Raw genomic sequence first — 19,878 nt, forward strand, 5'->3', positions numbered from 1 at the left:
GGCTGGGCAAGTGTATCTGTGTGGGGAGAACGTCCCAGGGAAGGGACTGTTGAGGCAGGGACCACCCTGGTGTGTTGGAGGAAAGGCCAGCAGGCTTGCGGCTGGAGGATGGGGGAGAGTAGGGGGAGGTGAAGCTGGGAGGTAAAGGGGGAGGGCAAACCACACACACAAGGCCGTGCCTCTGCATGAGCTGGGAGGACTTTGAGCAAATGAGCGGCCAGGTCTGACCTATCTTAGAAGACTCCCTCCGCCTGCTGGGTGAGGAACAGACTGAGGGGGCTGTCGAGGGAGCCCAGGGGACCTATAAAGGCAAGCATGGCGTCTCAGGTGGGGATGGCAGTGGAAGAGAGTGAGATCTGATCATGCCAGGCACTGTTACGGCTCCCAGCGCTTGGTCAGTGCCTGCAAGTCACTCCAGACCCCTTGTTCTGGTCCTGCCGAGGGACGGCCTGCAGGAACCTTCCCCTGGGCGGGATATGCTAACCTGGCCTTCCCGCTCTTTCTCTCCCCAGGGTGTTCAAGAAGGCGAGCCCCAATGGAAAGGTGAGTCTGTAGCAGCCGCACCCTGTCTCCTCTCTGTCCTCAAACTCTCATCCCCTCTTCCGGCATCTTTACTGCCGCGAAGGACCTGCACACCCTGTCTGAGGGAGAGACACAGCCCTGTCCTTAGGAGCCCTCGACTACAAGGAGAGGGGCCCTGTCAGCAAACTTGCCGTCTCAGGGGGGCAGGACGACTCTCCTGGACTTTAGGGAACCCCTGCCCTGGTGTGGCCCATCACGGAGAGGCTGCACTGTGAGTGCAATAATTAGAGCAAGTGCCAAGGGCCTCAGGGGTGGTGAGTCCTCCGGCATGAGCGGCCCCTGGAGCCTCTCTACTGAACCCTGTTATCCGGGGCAGCTCCCAGTGCCTGCCCTGTTCTCTTTCTTAATACGGCCCCAGGCTCCATCCTGCTTTCCTCTCAGTTCAGCACATATTACTGACATCATTCCATGTCAGGTATAGGCTGAGCCAGTGGGAATCAGGGTAGGGTGTACTGAGATAAATAAGGCACAGCCCGTGCCCCTCAGGGCCAGGTGCGGGAGGTAGACACAGAAACTGGTAATTTCAATATAAAGTGGTAAGTATAGCTGCAGACCCAGCCTGGGTGGTCAGGGATGGCTTCTGTGGGGAAAGATGCATTCCCAGGCAAGGCAGGGTGGAAAAGGGCATGCAAGGTGTGAACATAAGTTGTAGGGAGTCTGGGTGCCAAGAGGGAGGCAGAGGGAGCGGGAGCTGAGAGGGGGAGGTGGCCAGGCTTAGGAGCTCGGACTCCTGGCCTGGGCTGGCAGATAGCACCATGTGCACCCACGTCTCCCTTCTAAGCCCACAGCAGACATCACCAATCACCCACGTCTCCCTTCTGAGCCCGAGGCAGACATCACCAATCACTGCTCACCCTTTCCTGCTGAGCCCATATTCCATCTTGGATTCTTCTCAACCCAGGGCCCCAGGCAGCCCTTACCAATCAATCAGAGTTGGCATTTGGAATGAAACTCATTTGTCATTTTACCTCTGGGCACTGAGGAACCATCAGAGGGTTTTCAGACCAGACTACCATGGTTAGATTTGCATTTTAGGATGACCAGTGTGGCTGAGGAGGGGAGAAAGGTCCAAAGTAGGGGAGGCTCCAGGCAGCAGACCGTCAAGGGGCTGGTGTGTAGTTCAGCCAAGGCTGGCTGTGAGGATGGAGAAATCTGGTGGAGGGAGACTCGTCAGTGTTTAGGGATTGGGGAGGAGTAGGAAGCATCCAGGATGACACTCTGGATTCTAGCTCTGGGGTTCTTCCCTGAAGACTGTTTAATGAGTGGGGCACTCACTGCCTCGGAAAACAAATCCTTCGAGTGGATCAGTGCAGGCTGCACAGAGGCCGGGAGCAGTGAAGGGCACAGAGCTCAGTGTTCAGAGCACCCTCTCGGCGCTGCTGGCCCTGCTCTGGGTCCCCCCGTCCTTTCAGAGCTGCACCCAGCACCCCCTCCCAGCAGACTCCTTTGCTGCCGCCTCTCCACCCTCAGTGGTGCTTGGCAGGAAGATCCCTGCAGGCCTCAGTGTCCTCATCTGCAAAATGGGAACGATGACAACTTCTTCACAGGGCTTTGGGATGAACGGGTGCTTTACAAATTATACGAGGGCTTGTTAGTATTAGGACTGGGGCTCAGGTCCAAGTCCAGTTAGGATTTTGATGAGGGCTAGGGTTGGGTCCAGGGGTTTCAGGGGCAGCTCCCAGGGTTGCCTCCAGGGCGGGGACCCACAGCTGCTAACACCCTCTGTGCCTCTCCTCCCCAGCTCACCGTCTACCTGGGAAAGCGGGACTTTGTGGACCACATCGACCTCGTGGACCCCGTGGGTGAGTCCCTGGAGGCCAGAGAGGGAGGGGAGGGGGGAGGCAGGGCTGGCCTGGCTCCTTCCAGAGAAGAGCGTGTTGAAGCTGCCCAGGAATAGCCTTCAGGTCTCCAGAGTGGCCTGGTACCAAGAACAGGACGTGCGTTCAGTCAGCAAAAGCTTACTAAGCAGCTACTCTCCTCTTCAACTGAGGGACCTGTGAGAGGAAATTGTGGGAAGGATTGAGGTAAGAAGCAGGGCCAGTGCCTGATGACACCAGGAGGATGACAACAGCCACCACTTATCGTGAGCCTTATTATTACCCAACACCGAGGGTAACTGCTCCTATTATCATCCCTGCTTTACCGAGGAGAACGAGGCACAGGGAGGTTAAGTGACTTCCTCCAGGTCACAGAGCGAGTAGATCGAGGAGCCTGGATTCAAACAAACCCAGGCAGTCTGGCTTCGCAGAACCTTTGTTCTGCTCCCTCCTAATGGCAAAGCGTGGGAGGTGACAGGAAAACCTAGGGGCTTGTGAAATGGAGGCTGTCCTCGCTGACGTGGGGTTCTTACCGGAGGTTGGGCTGTGGCTGAAGGCCCCTCGCAAGGACTTTTTCTTGTTCAGGGCTTCTCAACCTCAGCACTCTTGCCGTTTCGGATTGGATCATTCTTTGCTGGCGGGGGCCATCCTCTCTGCTGAAGGGGGCTTAGCAGCATTCCTGGTCTCTACCCTTTAGACACCAGCAGTCCCCCCATCCCAGGACGACAATCAAAAGTGTTGTTAGACCTTGCGAATATCCCCTTGTGGGGCAGAATCGCCCCCAGTTAGGATTCTAAGAACCAAAGCTCTCCTTAAAGAACCTCAGTCTCATTGCTTCTTCCCACAACTGTTTGAGGGAGGGAGGCCCAGGATGACCCCTATTTTACAAACGTGGACGAGGCCCAGAGAGGTTAAATGATTAAAGAGGGACGTGAACAAACCCGAGTGAGGCCAAAGAAGGTGACGGTTTGGGAGGATGGGCCCTGGAAACTGCATGAGGCCAAGTCCAGGTGAAGAAAGTAGGATGTGTTGCTGGGGGAAAAATTCACAGAGAACGTGGCCTGTCATCACATCCCTGCGGGCTTTGCTGGGGCCAAGGGGACAGGAGTGACTTGTGGTTCCAGAGCCCAGGTGGGAGCAGAGGGAGCAGAGTGGCAGGTTTCAGCTCGCTGAGAGGAAGGCCTTTGTGACGTTACGGAAGGAGACCTGGGGAGTCCCTGGGGTCCCTGAGCAGGCTGTGGGCTGCAGAGTCCAGCTCTATTCCAGGCCCCTCCCTTCCTGGCCTGGAGCACTATGACCCCACCCCACTTCTTCTCCCCAGCCCTGTCTGGTGTCCTCTGAAGCTCACTGCCCTCTCTGCCATTTCCATCTCCTCCCTGAACTTGGAGGCAGGGAGCAAGCATCCCTGTGTTCGCCTGTGGCCTGCTCCAAGGCAAAGTTTCCTACAGGCTGTCTGAGGCCAGGGCTGTTCACACCCCTTGGCCTTTAAGGATAGCAGCGGGGTCACGGGGACTGGGGAGAGGGACACGAGGGATCTGGCTCCCCTAACACACACAGGCACCCTGAGAACTGTTTGACAAGTGTTCATAGAGCACCTGCTTCATGCCAGGCCCTGCAGATCCCAGAGAGTGCTGGGGCGTCGTCCAGAGTTGCTCAAATGACCCACAGTGAGAAAATCTTTTTCCCTCACAACGTTGAGCTGATTGTGTCTTCCCGATGTTTAACTCTACCCCTGGTTACCCTGCAAACTCAGGGGCAAGACCGAGCCCCCTGACCTCACAGACAGGACGTTTAAGGTCAGGCCTGGCCCTCCTTCCTCCTACGCCTCCGGGGTCTGCTCTCCCAAGCCTCAGAGCCATGCTCTTCCCACTGCCCACCTTGGGCTGTCCCTTGGTCACCTAAATGATGACCTTTACTTGCCCTTAAGACCTGGTTCCCCCTCCCCCTCCCCCAGGGAGCCTTCCCTGACACCCCTGGTTCGGGGAGTGCCCTTGCTGGGATGTCCTCTGCATTGAGTTTCCACTCAGCCCCTGGTGCCCAGGCCCAGAGGAAAGCCCACGGTAAAAGGAGGGAAGATGAACGTCAGGCTCTGGGCACGGGGTGGGCACCCCCTGACCAGTCGTCCCTTGGACCTGCCCAGCACTGGGAGAAGACCAGGAACCCTCCGGGCACTCACTTCCTAATGTGGCCTCTGAGGGGTCAGCTCTGGGGGTCAGTGTGGGGTGAGGGGGGCTGTGGGTTAGACTGGGGAGGGCAGGTGACGGGGTGACCCCTGAGCCAGTCTTTTTGGCCTCCTGGGGTCTGGGCAGAGAAAACATCCTTCGTCTTCAGCTGGACTCTGTACTCCCAAGACCAGGCCTCGGGACATTCTCCATGGTGTCACACGTGTCAGGCACTGTCTAACACTTTACACATACTGACTCATCTCGTCCTCACAGGAGCCCTATGACGTAGGTACTACAGCATCTGTTAATCCCAAATCCCAAAGCTGTGCAAGCCCCAAACTGTTCATGAGTTTGACACAAAATTCAATCAGTGGCAAACCTGACCTGAACTGATGGGAGGCCACCGATACCTTAGGGACCCTCTTGGTGAAAATATTTGCGTCTCCCTGCAGAGGTATCAATGACTGACAAGGGGTGCCGCCCCAGAGCTGGCAGAAGACATTAGACAACCTGTGGAAGATGGACCATATGGTGTTCCTACAATTCAAACCTTCTGAATTCCAGAGTATACCTGATACTGGGGTTTTGGACCCATCTTCTTATTCTGACTAACAGATGAAGAAACAGAAGTTAAATAATCTGCCCAAAGTTGTGAGCTGGGTCTGTCAGGCCAGCCTGGGTGGGTGCGTAAGGGGGGACATGGTGGTACCATCGACCGGGCGCTGGCCTCCCCATTTCGCTCATGATGCTTTTGGACAGAAAAATGGTTGAGTTTAAATTGAACTTGGTGTTTGGGGCTCAGAAGTTGAAATGGTCAAGTCTACTCACCCTCTGTCCTTCCTCCAGATGGTGTGGTCCTGGTGGATCCTGAGTATCTCAAGGAGAGGAGAGGTGAGCTGTGGCCCTTACCCCCAGCCTGTCAAGGGGCCTCCTTTTCCTCCATGACCTCCAGCCGAGGGCCTTCCTGACTCGCAGGCAGAATGTCAGCAGTAAGAGAGGCAACAAGCCTGTCCCTGCCCCTCCCTGCTGGTACTTCCCTCGACAGCTCCAGTCAACGTCAGAGCAGGTGCCTTGGCCTCCCCCGGCCTGGGGCGGCCCTGCCCGCGCCCATTTTGGGAGAACCTTCTAATGCCCTGAGCCCTTTTACATCAATCCATCATGACTGTTGCAAGGCTGGGGATGCAAACAGAGCAGGAGTTAGGGTCTCATTGTACAGAAGAGAAGATTGATTCCTGGGGAGGTCAAGGAACTGTCTAAGGTCAGGAGGACAGGAGGCGGGGCGGGGGGTGAGTGGGACAAGACTCTGAGCCTTCCGGACACCACCCAGCACTTGTTTCCCCTCCCACTACTCTTTCCCACTGTGCTCCTTCCCAGCCCCTATCAACCCTGTCAGACCCTCTCCACAGATGCCCTGGGCTGCAGTGGGGGTGGAGAAGAACAGAACCGATCCAGCAGTCAGCCCCACTTCCTCCCAGGGGCCAGGCACCTGACACCCCATCCCAAGGGCAGCGCAGCCCTCCCCGCAGGAGCTCTGGGACAGACCTGTGCCTCCAGTGGGGCCAGTCCCAGGGCTGCGGCTCACGCTCTGGGCGGGGGGGGGATGTTTGCTGCCCTCCCAGGCCCCTCCTTAGTGCCCCCTGCTCCCACAGTCTATGTGACACTGACCTGCGCCTTCCGCTACGGCCGGGAGGACCTGGATGTCCTGGGCCTGACCTTTCGCAAGGACCTGTTTGTGGCCAACGTGCAGTCCTTCCCGCCAGCCCCTGAGGACAAGAAACCCCTGACTCGGCTGCAGGAGCGCCTCATCAAGAAGCTGGGCGAGCACGCCTACCCTTTCACCTTTGAGGTCAGGGACTGCCAGCCCCTGGGGCCCCACTCCAGAAACATCACGTCTAGCAAGCCCTCTGGGCAGGCATATGGGGGCAGCTGGGGCAGCAGCGCCGTGCCACCCAGTTTCCCAGTGCACGCTGGGACCAGGGCATTGGCACTTACGTTGCCTGGTAAGTGTCTCTGGCCACTGCCAGGGGCATCACCCTTACCTCTGCGCTACTCCCCAGACCCTCCTGAGTCCGGGTCATTGGTGGGAGAAAGGGGGGTCGAGGGGGGCTGCTGCAGAGAAAGAAGGAGCCCTTTCTGGCCCCTGGGTCACCGCAAGGCTGTCTCCTCCCTCAGACCGGCTGCCCACTAGCCCTGCTTCAACCCAGCTCACAAACGAGGATGGCAAGTAGTGGCTTTCCCTGCTCGGCCATCTTTCCACTCCAAGACCCCAAGATTCTGGATTTTCAAATTAACTGTTTCTCAGACTCTGGTTCTGTGATTCAGTGAAATCCCCCGGCTTTCTGTGAGGGTCAGAGAAGGGGAGAGGATGCAGAGCCATCCTCTCTGTCATAGATGTGTTAGCTTCTTGTGCCTGCTCTAAGGAATCATCGCAAACCTGGTAGTAATTAAACCTGCTACTTAAAACACGAATGTGTTATCTTACGTTCTGGAGGTCCGAAATCAAAATCAGGTCTCACGGGGCTAAAATCAGGTGTCAGCAGGGCTGCCTTCTTTCTGGAGGCTCCAGGAGGGAAACTGTTTCCTTGTCTTCTCCTGCTTCTGGAAACCACTCACACTCTTTGGTCCCTAGCCTGCCCCTCCTCCATCTTCAAAGCCAGCAATGGCTGGTCCAGTCTTTCTCGAATCCCATCACTCTGACGCTGTCTTTTCTGCTTCCTGCTTTCACTGTTAAGGACCCTGTGATAAGGCCCATCTGGTTAATCCAGGGTAATCTCCCCATCTCAGGATCCTTAAGTGAATCACGCTGTAGAGTTCCTTTTGCCATTTAAGGTAACGTTATCACAGGTTTTGGAGATGGGGATGTGGACATCTTTGGGGGGCCATTATTCTGCCTACCACAGTGGACATCGTGGAAAGACCTTTTCACCTCTTGTTCTGTGGGGACTGTGCTGGGTTAAACCCTTAGATAAAGAAAAACACTGAAATCCTTGGCATAACTGAAGGGGCTCTGGTCTAACATGGGGCGTGGCTTGGCATGGTCTGATGGGGGAAACATGGTCTGTCCCCTGAATTCCCTAGTCTGATGGGAGGGACATGGCCTGTCCTCAGGGTCCCCTGGTCTGATGAATGTGTGTATGGGTGCCTGGGGTGGGAGACACAGAGAGGTCAGTTGTGAATGTGACAGGTCTGTCCGTCCTCTTAACAGATCGCTCCGAACCTCCCATGTTCTGTGACGTTGCAGCCGGGGCCTGAAGACACAGGGAAGGTGGGTCACCCGCAAGGGAGCATCTCTCTGGGTCCAGGACACTGTGTCTCCAGTTCCCTGGCTTTCTCTCTGGGGAGGGTGCTGGAACCCTCCATGTAGAAGCCTCCTTGCCTCTAGGCCAGGCTGATCCCACCTCAGATAAGCAGTCTTCAGACAGGGCAGCAGATACGGTATCACTCAGTTATGTGCCCAGGGTCACTCTTGCTGGCCTCGGTGTCGTCTGCAGAATGTTCTCTGGAAAACCAGCTGGCCTCACAACCTTGTGCGGAGGTGCCATCATCACTGTTTCACAGGTGGGGAAACTGATGCTCAGAGAGGAGTGACACCATGAGTGGCCCAGGCCTCAGATCTCTGAGCCCGTTTCCTCATCTGCGAAATGGAGGTGGTAGGATGTGCCTCGTCGTGCGGTCTAGAGGGTGGAGTGAGACGCTGCAGGGACACGCCCAGTGCAGGGTCTGTGCACCGGAGGTCAGGGGGAGCTCTCTAAACAGGGCTGCAGAGGTGCCTGTTGTTGTTTCTGGGCGGCTGCCTCGCTGAGTGATGAGGACAGCCCCCCAGACAGGCAGGAGTCTGGAGAGGAGCCCGGTCAGGGAGCAGCTCTGCGGGAAGGTCGGATGGGGGAGGCAGCCCCGCGGCTGGCTGAGCGCAGGGCTCCGAGTCAGACGAGGGGGGTCAGGCCGTGGGAACGTGGTGCTCCCATCCAGCGGCCTTGTTACATGAGAGGGTGGGCAGGCTGTGCTCACGGGAGCCGGTCCTCTCCAAGGCTCTGCGGTCAGTGACCCCTCCCCACAGGCCTGCGGTGTGGACTATGAAGTGAAAGCCTTCTGCGCCGAGAACCTGGAGGAGAAGATCCACAAGCGGTGAGAAGGGCGCAGCTTCCGCCTGCCTGGGCGTGGGCTGCCTGCTGGCAGGGGTAGGGAGACAGGATGGGCAAAGTCCGAAGAAGACAGAAGTCACAATGCCTGGAAGTGTGCGAGGAGGGGCCTCACATTCCAGCCTTGGGAACTCTGCAAAGGGCACTCGGGAAGGCTTGCAGGTTGTGAGGGCTTCCTGGGGGAGGTGGCTCCGTTGCCTTGGCTCAGGCCTCAGCGCTTTTTCCTTTGCACCACTGTACCCGCTTCCCTTATCTCCCTGCCTCTAATCTCTTCCTCTCCAGACGGCGTGTCCTTTAATTTTGTTTTGGAAAAAAAACGAAAAACGAAAATCAGATTGTTTTAAACAGTGAACAAGATGTTTCCCGCCAGCTTGGACCCCCATCTCCCAGTTCTCCTGGGAGGCCATCAGCAGGAGGTTGTGGCGGCGGGTTAGGGGGGTGTCAATGGAGGCTTCTAAGCAAGGCAGGGAAGGGGAGAACGTGAACCCACCCAGGGCAGAGGGAGGAGGTCAGCCGTATGTCAGAGAGGGGAAACCTTTTCCTGGAGAGACACAGCCCTGGGCAGACAGAGAGCCCAAGCTAGCAGCCAGAAATAGCTGGCCCTGACTTCTGGGGTGAGCTGCCCAGCCCCGCGCTCACACCTGCCCCTCCTGGGGTCGGGCTCTGCTCTGGCTCCCGGCGAGGCTGGCCTCAGACCCCAGCTCTGATGCACCCTGCTTCCTGAGGGCGCTGCAGCCTCTTAGGGAGCGGGCTGAGTCTGCCACCTAGTGGTCGCAGGATGCATTGCACATCTCTAACTCCAGCCTGGCAGCTTACGTGTGTGTGGAGATGGGATCCTTCTCCCTTGCTTCTCTGTCCCCCTTTTCTTCTTAAGCCCTGAGATCAGAAGAAAGGAAGGGAGTTGTAGGTTGTGGTAGGTGGCCTAACCAGAGCAGGGAAGAGGAGGCAGCATTGAGAGCCAGCACCTACCACCAATGGGACATTTTAAGTCCACGCTGGAGTTACTAATAATGAGATAGCAACTATCACTTATCAAGAGCTTATTAGACACCAGACACAGTTCAAAGTGACGGACATGTATGAACTAATTCAGTCCTCACAGCAACCCTAAGAAGTGGGTCCTGCTGTTGTCACCATTTTACAGATGAGGAGACTGAGGCACGGAGGTTAATTTACTCAAGGTCATATAGTTAGTTTGGGGAGAGCTAGGACTTTAGCCCCGGCTATCCAGCTCAGGGAATGGAGGTGGCTTAGCTGAGAAAGAGGGATGCCAGGATACCTAGCACACCTGACAGGAGACTGCCTGACCGAGTCCCATCCCCTCACCAAATCTTCGTGTCCTTGTTTCCTCCCTGAGCCCATCACCTTCATTGAGCCCCATCCCATCTCTGGGCCTCCATCCTCTCACTGAGTCTTTATCCTCTTTACTCCCCCTGCCTGAATCCACACCTCCTCACTGAACTCCTTCACCTCTCTGAGCCCCGTTTCTTCATGGGCCCCTTGCTCCCTGTGTATATTTTTATTTAATAGATACTTAGCAGGTATTTATTATATAGCAGCAGGCACTGTCATAAATACTGAGAATACAGTAGTGAACAATGTAGACAAAAACTTCTGTCCTTAAAGAACTCACACTATTAGGTGACATAAGAGATGCAGGAAGTGAAACAACGGTCCCTTTCTTAGCGTCCCGCTGGCTACCAGCACACAGATCCACATGAAGTGCTGCCGTGGGACGGTTCGGCCTCTGATGTGGTGGGAGGGAGTTCAGACCAGGAGAAGATCAGAGTGGGCGGATCTCGGGAGTTTCCTGGTCGAGCAGGTGTTTGGCTGGGCCTTGAGGAAGGAAGCAAATGAGGGCAGAAGCTGGAAGAGAGTGTTATAGGCTGGGACCCAGTATAAGCAGAGCTTTAGAAATAGGACTAGATAGACCATCGAGAATGATAGTGAAGAAGTGGAGGAGGCTGGGGACAAGATGGAGGAGGTTGGAGTGGGACCAGATGGTGACAAGGCCCTATGCCAAACTCTGCAGTTTGGACTGGAGTCCGAGGTCATGGGAACCATGGCAGTCTCTTCAGCAAGAGAAGGATGTGAGGGTCGCAAGGAAAGAGGATGGAGGCACGTGACTCTGGTCATCCTTTGCTCTTACCCATCTCCACTAGGAATTCTGTGCGCCTGATCATCCGGAAGGTGCAATACGCCCCGGAGAGGCCCGGCCCGCAGCCCACAGCCGAGACCACCAGGCAGTTCCTCATGTCGGATAAGCCCTTGCATCTGGAGGCCTCCCTGGATAAGGAGGTAGGAGGCTCGGGCTTGGCCGGGGGTGGGGGCCGCTCCCCCAGGGCTGGAGCCTCAGATCCCAGCTCTCTCATGCCCTCCGGGCCTCCTCGTCTGGGAGCTTCTGCCTCCAGCCCAAGGATCACAGGGCTCAGGGAATCTGAGACCTCCGTTGGAGGATTTGGAGAAGCCTCTTGGGGACTAAAGGCGTGGCAGAGGTGGGGCATGAGCTCGAAGTGTGAGATTGACTTCAGAAGTCAGCGTACCTCCTGAAGGGTCCTGGGTCCTGGCCATCTCCCTGCACCCCTGTCCCCCTTTGAAGTGTGAGCACCTCCTCTCCCTTTGGGGGGGCAGCTGAAGGCAAGTGCTTGGGCCAAGATGCAAGTTGAGGCTCTTCAATGAGGATTCAGAGCAGGTTCCCTCAGTGAGTGCATCAGCCCTTGCCCACCTTTCTCCTGCTTCTTCCAGACCCTCCTGGGTCTAAATTCCAGGCAGCCAGAGCCGGCAGGGACTTGATATATCACCTACTCCAGTCCCTCCATTGTACAGAGGGGGAAACTGAGGCTTAGATAACCTGTTCAAGGTCACACCACTCTCACCCTCATTACCGTTATTATTACTGTTATCGTTACTTCTGGTGGCCAACCCCGGAGTGGAACACAGGAGTATCACCTTCTAACTTAATTATCTTTCAAGGTCCCACAAAGGAACTTAAGTTTAACATGCCCAGTGGCATAAGTGGGAAGTGGCTGATGAACTTGGGGCCAATGTCAGAGTGGCCAAGGCCTGGGGAACCCCAGGAGATGTGTGTGGGGCCTCTTCTCCCTCCCCATCATCTAAAGCTTTGGAGGCTTCCCATCCATCCTTCTCCCTTCTTACACCTCCCAGATCTACTACCACGGAGAACCCATCAGTGTCAACGTCCACGTCACCAACAACACCAACAAGACAGTGAAGAAGATTAAGATCTCGGGTACTCGGGCAGAGGGCCGGCCCAGGGGGTGGCAAGGGGACTCCTCCCAGGGGTTGGGGTAGCTGAAGGCTCTCCCCTCACTAACAGCCTTGTACATAACTACCGGCCCACAGAGAAGCCCAAGGCCTGCTAAGCCAAAGGGCAAGGCTTTTGAGGCTGGTAACACAGGCTGCTTATTGGCGGGGTAATGAGTTTACTGTTGAAGCCCCCTCTTCTCTTAGGTTCCCTGGGTTCTGGCCAGGGCTGTCTTTCAGGGGGAGATTTTTGTTTATGGAAGGAGTGGGCATGTTTGGGCTGCCATGTAGAGGATGGGTCCATCTCCTGCAGAAGCTTCTGGTGGACTGGCTGTTGTCTGGGGCTGAACATCCCCAACTCGGGGAGCCTGGGACCCCTGGCTCACCCCACATTGTTTCCCTCTTCCTCCCCAGTGCGCCAGTATGCAGACATCTGCCTTTTCAACACAGCGCAGTACAAGTGCCCCGTGGCCATGGAAGAGGCCGAGTAAGTGAGCGCAAGGCCAGCTTTGGGCGTGTGGGATCCGGTGGGGAAAAGAGAAGCCCTAGGTCTGGTCACAGGTCCAGGTGGCTCTTCTCCACCTGGCAGAGGGCCTGGCCTCAGATTTCCTTGCCGCTCAGTGTAAATGACCCTGAACAGCCTTTTAGAAACCATCCACTTGGTTTAGCTATAAGGAAATGCATGCTACAGTCAGGGGAAAGACCCACTAAAACTAGAATGACAAAATAAGAGCTAGTGAATCTAAGAGGACCGGGGTTATGGAGGGAAGAGAATAATTGCACTGTACTGGAAACCTAGATCGCACAAAGCCCTCTGAGTTGGGGTTGCTGCTGACCCCAGTCCGTAGGGAAGGAAATGCGGCCAGAGAGGTGCCCTGCTCAGCCTCACAGGGCTGGCCGGCGGCAGAGCTGGGGCTCTTCTGACTCTGAGGCTTGCTACACCCCAGCTCGCTCATTGTTGAGAAGGGGGATGGCGGATGGAGCAAAAGCAGGTCAAGACTGAACAATCCAAACACCTTACACGTGATGGATGGAGATGAGATACAGCAAATAAGGTCTTCATTGTAGAACCCAGGGGGTGGGTATATGGGTGTTCACTGCACAATTCTTTCAGTTTTCCTGTATGTTTGAAATTCTTTCATAATGATGTGTTAGGGAAAGAAAAAGTCCATGCTGTCTCCACTAAAAAATTATCCTAGCCAAACAGCACAGGGCCGAGCAGTACCTTGAATCTTTAAAACCTTGCACCTGCTTACGAACCAAGAATGAAGTTGTTGGATCACCCCAGAGTCATTGCTCTTTGCATGTGGAGCAGAGATGTGCCCCTTTTGGGTGGCAGGGGTCTCCCTGCCAGAGCTGGGCCTGGCCCATGTGGCCCCTTCGTGGCGGAGGGGGACTTGGAGCAGGGCCGGGCTCTGTGACCTGGCTGGGCTGGGGTTGGCTCTGGGGGGCATCTCCACATCGGTCCCCCTTCTTCCCAGTGACACAGTGGCGCCCAGCTCGACATTCTGCAAGGTCTACACGCTGACCCCCTTCCTGGCCAACAACCGAGAGAAGCGGGGCCTCGCCCTGGACGGGAAGCTCAAACATGAGGACACGAACCTGGCCTCCAGCACCCTGTGAGGACCTACCCTCCCTAGTCCCAGGCTCTTGGATGTCCCCCCTCCCCTGGCTCCCCTACCCTTCCCCAAAACGGGTCCACACCCACCTTGGTCCCACCAGTGCCAGCGTGGGCTCAGGCTACCCTCTCCCCAAGCGTTGTCCAGGGCCTGTCCTCATGAGCTTGAACTGCCAGAGAAGCTGTCCCCCAATCCCACCCTTATCCAAGGGTGCCCCAGAGAGCAAGATGGACCACTCGACCAGCCTCTCGTAGTCAGTGCTGCGCTCTGCTGGCTTGCCTAGGGGAGGGCAACCTGGAAAGGCTTCGTGCAAGAGGCAGGAGCTTCTGACGTCATGTCTTCTGTTGGATAGAGTGTGACCCTGAGGCAGAGCAAGGCTGGAAGGAAGTGGCTTCTGGGAGGGTCCTAGCAGGAGAGGGTGACTCAGGACAGGCCTGGGGAGTCTGGAGATTTGAGGGTGGTGAGCTGGGCTAAACCACACGTGGGGGTGTCCCCGGAGGGCAGAGATCCCAGGGCCATAACATAGGGTCACTCCTGTCCCACGGTCACCACTGACTCCCTGAGGCCACCCTCCACTAGTGGAGACCTGGGGGTGTGGGGACCCGTCTTGCCCTGCCCGCTGAGGTCTGGCCCTTCCTGGGGTTTGACCCACCTCTGCAGCACCGCTGCCCGCCACTCCAGCCCAAACGCTGTCTCACCCGCCCCTTCATATGCTACCATCTCCCCTTGGAGCGTTTGCTGTCTTCTTCCCTGGCTCAAATCCTACCTGCTTTCGAGACCTAATTAAAGCATCACTTCCTGCACGGTCTTCCCTGGTACCCACTCCCCTCCTCTCCCCCGCCAACTGCCCTCTCCTCTCTGGCTCAGGAGTGAGACAAAGGGAATCCACGTGAGAGCAGGAAGAGCCGCTCCGCACAGCACTGCTGGGACTCAGGCCCCTGGAGGGAAGCAGGGGTTCAAAGCCAGACTCGGAAGCCAGGGCTCTGAGTTCCCGCTCCCTGAGAGCAGACCTCGCCTTTCTCACGCACTGGGCTCTGCCTGTAGCTGGTGGCTGAGTGGCCAGGAAAGGGGCCGATGGCTGCTGCCCACACCGCACCCCATCCTGCCGGGTCTTGCCCACCAGCAAGCCCTGTGAACCGACTTCCCCGTGTCGCCTTGCAGGTTGAGGGAAGGAGCCAACCGGGAGATTCTGGGCATCATTGTTTCCTACAAAGTGAAGGTGAAGCTGGTGGTGTCTCGGGGAGGGTAAGTGCTACAGCCCAGCCCAGACCCAGACCCCGAAGTACAGCAGGGAGGTCCCTGATGGCCACACCCGCTGCCCCATTCTGCCTGTTTGCTGGACCTTTTAGCTGAATCCTGTTCCTTCCCCTTTCCCTCTTCTACTTCAGAGGCCTTTGGCCCCTCTCTTGCCCCTCCCCTCTTTCTCTCCTCCCCCCTTCTCCTCTTCTTCCTCTTTTTCCTCTTCCTCTTCCCCATCGCTAGTCTGGGCACGTGGGAAGTGGGGGGCAGCTTCCTCAGAGTCTGTGCTGTGGGGTCTACAAGGGTGCCATGTCCGTCATCATGTCTCAGGGCACAGCACCCACCCCAACTCATACCCAGGCTGATCTGCTGGGGAAATGGCTCAAGGAGCTCAGAATTCCAGAGTTGGATTGGGGATGCTCCGACTCTCCCATTTTACAGATGGGGAAACAGAGGCCCAGACAATTCCTCACACATTTCCTGAAATCTCCTCCCTTAATCTCAGGTCACGGGCTGGCTGCTGGGGTCATGGCGGTAGACCAAACGTACTCCCTTACCTGGAGCACTGTCTGGTGGAAGCTCAGAGAGAACTCCCACTTTTCTCCATATGTTGGGCCCACATGTTGTTATAAACCTAGAATTAGGATTTCTATTTTGTCAGAGGGATTTTTTTTAATTCATAAATTTCTATGAAAAGATTGGAAAGCTAATAGCATTAGACATCGAGTCTCCTTTATTCTTAGAATAATGCCTCGTGCAGGTGACAGTGTGTAATACGGACCATATATTATAGGACATCTCAGAATCACAAATCTCAAATCCCGTGTCCTTGCAGGACCCACAGTCTGCCTCAGGCTCCTTCTTGAGGAACCCTTGGGGAATCCTAAAGTGCTTCCTTCTGCCATTGGATAGCCCCAGCCTCCCCAGGGCAGGCAGCACAGGGGTTAACTTTTATGTCTCCTTTACAGATAATGACCCTGGGGCTCCCCTCGCGGGGAGTTTGGCTTAGCCGGGCCTGGGTTCCAGTTCCCCACGCAGGGCTCACACCTCCGTATGTCCCTGAACGAGCAGTTACAACTGGGGTGGGTAGAGTGTGTCCCAGGATCTAATCTACCCCAAAGGGGAACAGAGGTGGTAAATGAACGTGCTTTCTGTTTTCTTCCTCTCTGAACTCTCTCCTGACCACTTCTCCCGCCTCCTCTGACCCACCCACAGCCTGTTGGGAGATCTTGCATCCAGGTAAAGTCCCTTCCTTCAACCTGATCAACTCACCTGCCTGAAGGGCCCAGAGACCATTGTCCTGATTGTCCAGAATCACGGGCACTGGGTTGGAAGGAATCTTAGCGGTCACTTTTGATTGCCAGGCTCAGGCCTGTGCCGGGACTAGGACCCTCTCCAGAGGGACTGGGGAGGTGCAGTTTCTCCTTTCAAACCTCGCCCTGCTCTTCCACCCTACCCAAGTGACAAGGACCTTTGCAGACAGCAAAGTTGGCTCCATTTATCTGGGGAGTGGCCCCCAATCAGTCTGTTTTACAGGATGTTTTGGAGAAATGCAGGCTTTGTGGCTTTCAAACTTCTACACTAATGAGAACTACCTGCTGGCTGAGTGTCGTCAGGGAGAGGTCCTGAGATCTGCCTTTGTAGACAAGGCTTCCTGGAGCCAACTGGATCCACGTGCATTCCAAAAATACCTGTGCCCCAAACTCAGTGCTTTGCTTCCTCCTGTCACAAGATGCCACTATTGCTCATCCAAGAAAACTGAGTCCATTTGGAGAGGTGAAATTCAATTCAATGTAATTCAGTAAGAATTTCCTGAACCCATACTTGAGCCCAGCCTTGTGAGGGGGACTGAGCTCCCAGAGAGGAATCAGATACACACCCTGCCCTTGACTGCTCATAGCCTGGTGGAAGGTTAAGGTCCAGATTCTTCCATCTGTATTCTGGATGGCTTTAGTGAAGGTTGACAGTCAGTCTTCCACCAGCTTCCATTCTGATAGCTCACTTTTCCAAGTGAACCTGGAGAAGCAATCCCCTTTGGAAGCAAAAAGCAAAAAAAACAAAAACAAAAAAGCCAAATTGTTTCAATAGCCTTATGAACCCCCATGTTCCTATTGAGGGGAAGTAATAATTCTGGCAGGCACAAGCGTCACAGTTTAACCAAGCCTTTTACCTACGTCACCTCCTGGCAGTGGCTCTAGAAGGTAGGTATAGTTAGCCCCGTTTTCCAGATAAGCTCAGTGAGACTTAAAGATGTGAAGTGTTGGGGCTTCCCCGGTGGCGCAGTGGTTGAGAGTCCGCCTGCCGATGCAGGGGACATGGGTTTGTGCCCCGGTCCAGGAAGATCCCACATGCCGCGGAGCAGCTGGGCCCGTGAGCCATGGCCACTGAGCCTGCGCGTCCGGAGCCTGTGCTCTGCAACGGGAGAGGCCACAACAGTGAGAGGCCCGCGTACCAAAAAAAAAAAAAAAGATGTGAAGTGTTCCTCAGTGAGTGGTGGGGCTGGTGGAACAGCCCTTTCTGGTTGCGTAGTTTATACCCCTGACCCCTCCGTCCCCTGCCCCATCCTCCTCTCAACCGGCCCCTGGCAGCAAAGTCAGTAAGATGATGTGCCTGTAGGCGCTCACAGTTGACAGGGCCTTGTAGGGTGATACCACCTCAGTGGAGTGGAGGAGCTTTCAGGGCTGCTTTTGTCTGGAGTGGAGAAAGAGGGTGGGTGGAATCACCTTCTCAATTCTGAGATGTTATCACACAGGGTTAAGGGTGTGAATTAGGGAGTCAGAATCCTCAGTCTGTAACTTTCTTTTTTTTTTTTTTAAATTTCTTTATTTAATTAATTAATTTAATTTTTGGCTGCCGTTGGGTCTTTGTTGCTGCGCGCGGGCTTTTCTCTAGTTGCGGCGAGCGGGAGCCACTCTTCGTTGCAGTGCGCGGGCTTCTCATTGGCTGGCTTCTCTTGTTGCAGAGCACGGGCTCTAGGCGCGCGGGCTTCAGTAGTTGTGGCACTCGGGCTCAGTAGTTGTGGCTCACGGGCTCTAGAGCACAGGCTCAGTAGTTGTGGCGCACGGGCTTAGTTGTTCCGCGGCATGTGGGATCTTCCCAGACCAGGGCTTGAACCGTGTCCCCTGCATTGGCAGGTGGATTCTTAACCACTGTGCCACCAGGGAAGCCCTGTCACTTTCTTTTAAGAGCTGTACGGCCTTGGATATGCTGCGTTTTCTCCTTGGTCCTAATTTCCCAGCCTGTACATTGTTGTTGTGAAGGTTAAATGAGTGACTCTAGACTACTCCTTGGCGGAATGCCCTGGCAGTCCAGTGGTTAGGACTCTGGACTTCCACTGCAGGGAGCACAGGTTTGATCCCTGGTCAAGGAACTAAGATCCTGCAAGCTGAGCAGCAAGGCAGAAAAAAAAAAAAGTAGACTCCTCCTTGGCACAGAGTCAGTACCATGTGAGTGTCTGCTCTTGTTATTATTCTGTCCATCAGGGCTAAGGGGTGAGAAGGCCCAGTCAGAAACGTTAGCCAGTAGCAGCACCACTCCCATCCTTCCATCCCCACACAGCTTCAAGGCTCTGTGCACAATGTAGACGGTGCTGGGGCCTGGGTCCCATCTAGCTTGAATTTGATTAAGCCGACCTCAGCAGTGCCTCATCTAGATTGCAGGGGGCTAGGGCCACCTGAGCACTTTCACAGGAGCCCCCTGGAGATGTTGGGAGATAAGACAGAGTGAGGGTGGGAGGAGTTCCAACCAGGAAGTTGGGAAGGGCAGTGTCAGGGGAGGCTGGGCTGGCTGTGGCCATTTGAGGCCAGCAGGGACTCAGGGCACCTCTGGAGCCACTCAGCGAGCAAGATGCACGCTCACTGCCCTGGGCAACCCTTTTCCCACCCCTGTGCCTCCTCCCAGCTCGTGGGAATCCAGGGATCCTTCTCAGGAAAGGGGAAGTTTCCATGTTTTTTGGAGCCAGGAGAAGAAATCTCCCAGTTCAACTCCCAGATAGACTGATGCTCAGAGAGTGGTGGAACTGGGTCTTGGGGCCAGATTTCCTGCCTCTTGGCCCACAGCTACCGTAAAACCCTCCCCAGTCCTCAAAGTGACAGGGCATTGACACTCACAGCCTGGGACTGGATTCAAGGCTCAACTGGTCTGGGTCTCTTTCAGTGACGTGGCTGTGGAGCTGCCCTTCACCCTAATGCACCCCAAGCCCAAAGAGGAACCCCCGCATCGGGAAGGTGAGCAGAATCTGTGGGTCACTGGGATGGGGTATCCCTATCACCCCACCTACCTCTGGGTCAGCCTTCAGCCCAGGGTCACGCCTTTTCCCCAGCTCATGGGATCTTTTGTGAGGCCCACACTCCTATTTGCATCTGACTCCTCAGGAGATAGAGAGGTCTGGCTCTGTTCTCTCTGGGCTGGGGGTGGTGGTGGGAGCTGCACAGGCCATGCTTGGAGCCCTTGTCTGGCATCCAGGCATAGCGGAAGGGGCTGCATGGATAAGATGATCCCTGGACACACCATCCCCATAATTTTTCCAAGTGATACCGGATTAAACCTAAGACTGTTTCGGTTGAAAGAAACATTGTAGTATGTACCACAAAGAAAGAAAAGTGTTCCCACAATTAAACTTTGAAATGCCATTGATTGTAAACATACCCCAAGTTCAGAGATGTGAAAATGTGAATAAATGGTTGTATTAGAGTTAGTGACAGTCCTGCATGCGACAAATGAATCTAAGTCGTGCTGGAGAAGTGCCAAAAGGAGCAGGGTCCATTTTCTGTTCTTCTGGGCCTGCTGTGGGCCTCCCTGGCCCTCCCTGGACCCTCCTCCCTGCATTTAAGGTTATTCCAGGTGTTACCAAGACCAGGGACCAGCCCCCCCTTCTCCACTCCCCTTCCTCCTTTCCCTCCCCATCTTAGCTTAGTTGTCCCAGGGTGGGGACCTGTGCCCACCTGCCCACTTGCCCACTCACCAATAACCCATGGGCGCTCGTCTGCCCTGTGTTTAGTTCCAGAGAACGAGGCTCCAGTAGATACCAATCTCATAGAACTTGACACCACGT

At 55.5% G+C, this 19,878-nt stretch overlaps 1 protein-coding gene across 6 annotated transcripts in view; it reads left to right on the forward strand.

Moving 5' to 3' along the window:
- The window catches only part of ARRB1 (arrestin beta 1), a 122,578-nt gene that overhangs the window by 50,935 nt on the left and 51,765 nt on the right, over positions 1 to 19,878 (forward strand). For all 6 annotated transcript variants that reach the window (XM_033862266.2, XM_073808449.1, XM_073808451.1 and 3 more), the window contains exons 2-15: positions 513 to 543; positions 2,324 to 2,384; positions 5,411 to 5,455; positions 6,214 to 6,410; positions 7,770 to 7,829; positions 8,622 to 8,689; positions 10,866 to 11,001; positions 11,869 to 11,953; positions 12,382 to 12,454; positions 13,449 to 13,586; positions 14,748 to 14,831; positions 16,041 to 16,064; positions 18,981 to 19,051; positions 19,825 to 19,876. In XM_033862266.2, the coding sequence (XP_033718157.1) occupies positions 513 to 543; positions 2,324 to 2,384; positions 5,411 to 5,455; positions 6,214 to 6,410; positions 7,770 to 7,829; positions 8,622 to 8,689; positions 10,866 to 11,001; positions 11,869 to 11,953; positions 12,382 to 12,454; positions 13,449 to 13,586; positions 14,748 to 14,831; positions 16,041 to 16,064; positions 18,981 to 19,051; positions 19,825 to 19,876 (1,125 nt within the window). The remainder of the gene's footprint in view (positions 1 to 512; positions 544 to 2,323; positions 2,385 to 5,410; positions 5,456 to 6,213; positions 6,411 to 7,769; positions 7,830 to 8,621; positions 8,690 to 10,865; positions 11,002 to 11,868; positions 11,954 to 12,381; positions 12,455 to 13,448; positions 13,587 to 14,747; positions 14,832 to 16,040; positions 16,065 to 18,980; positions 19,052 to 19,824; positions 19,877 to 19,878) is intronic.

This window comes from Tursiops truncatus, chromosome 8 (genome assembly GCF_011762595.2).
Source record: "Tursiops truncatus isolate mTurTru1 chromosome 8, mTurTru1.mat.Y, whole genome shotgun sequence".
NCBI lineage: Eukaryota > Metazoa > Chordata > Mammalia > Artiodactyla > Delphinidae > Tursiops > Tursiops truncatus.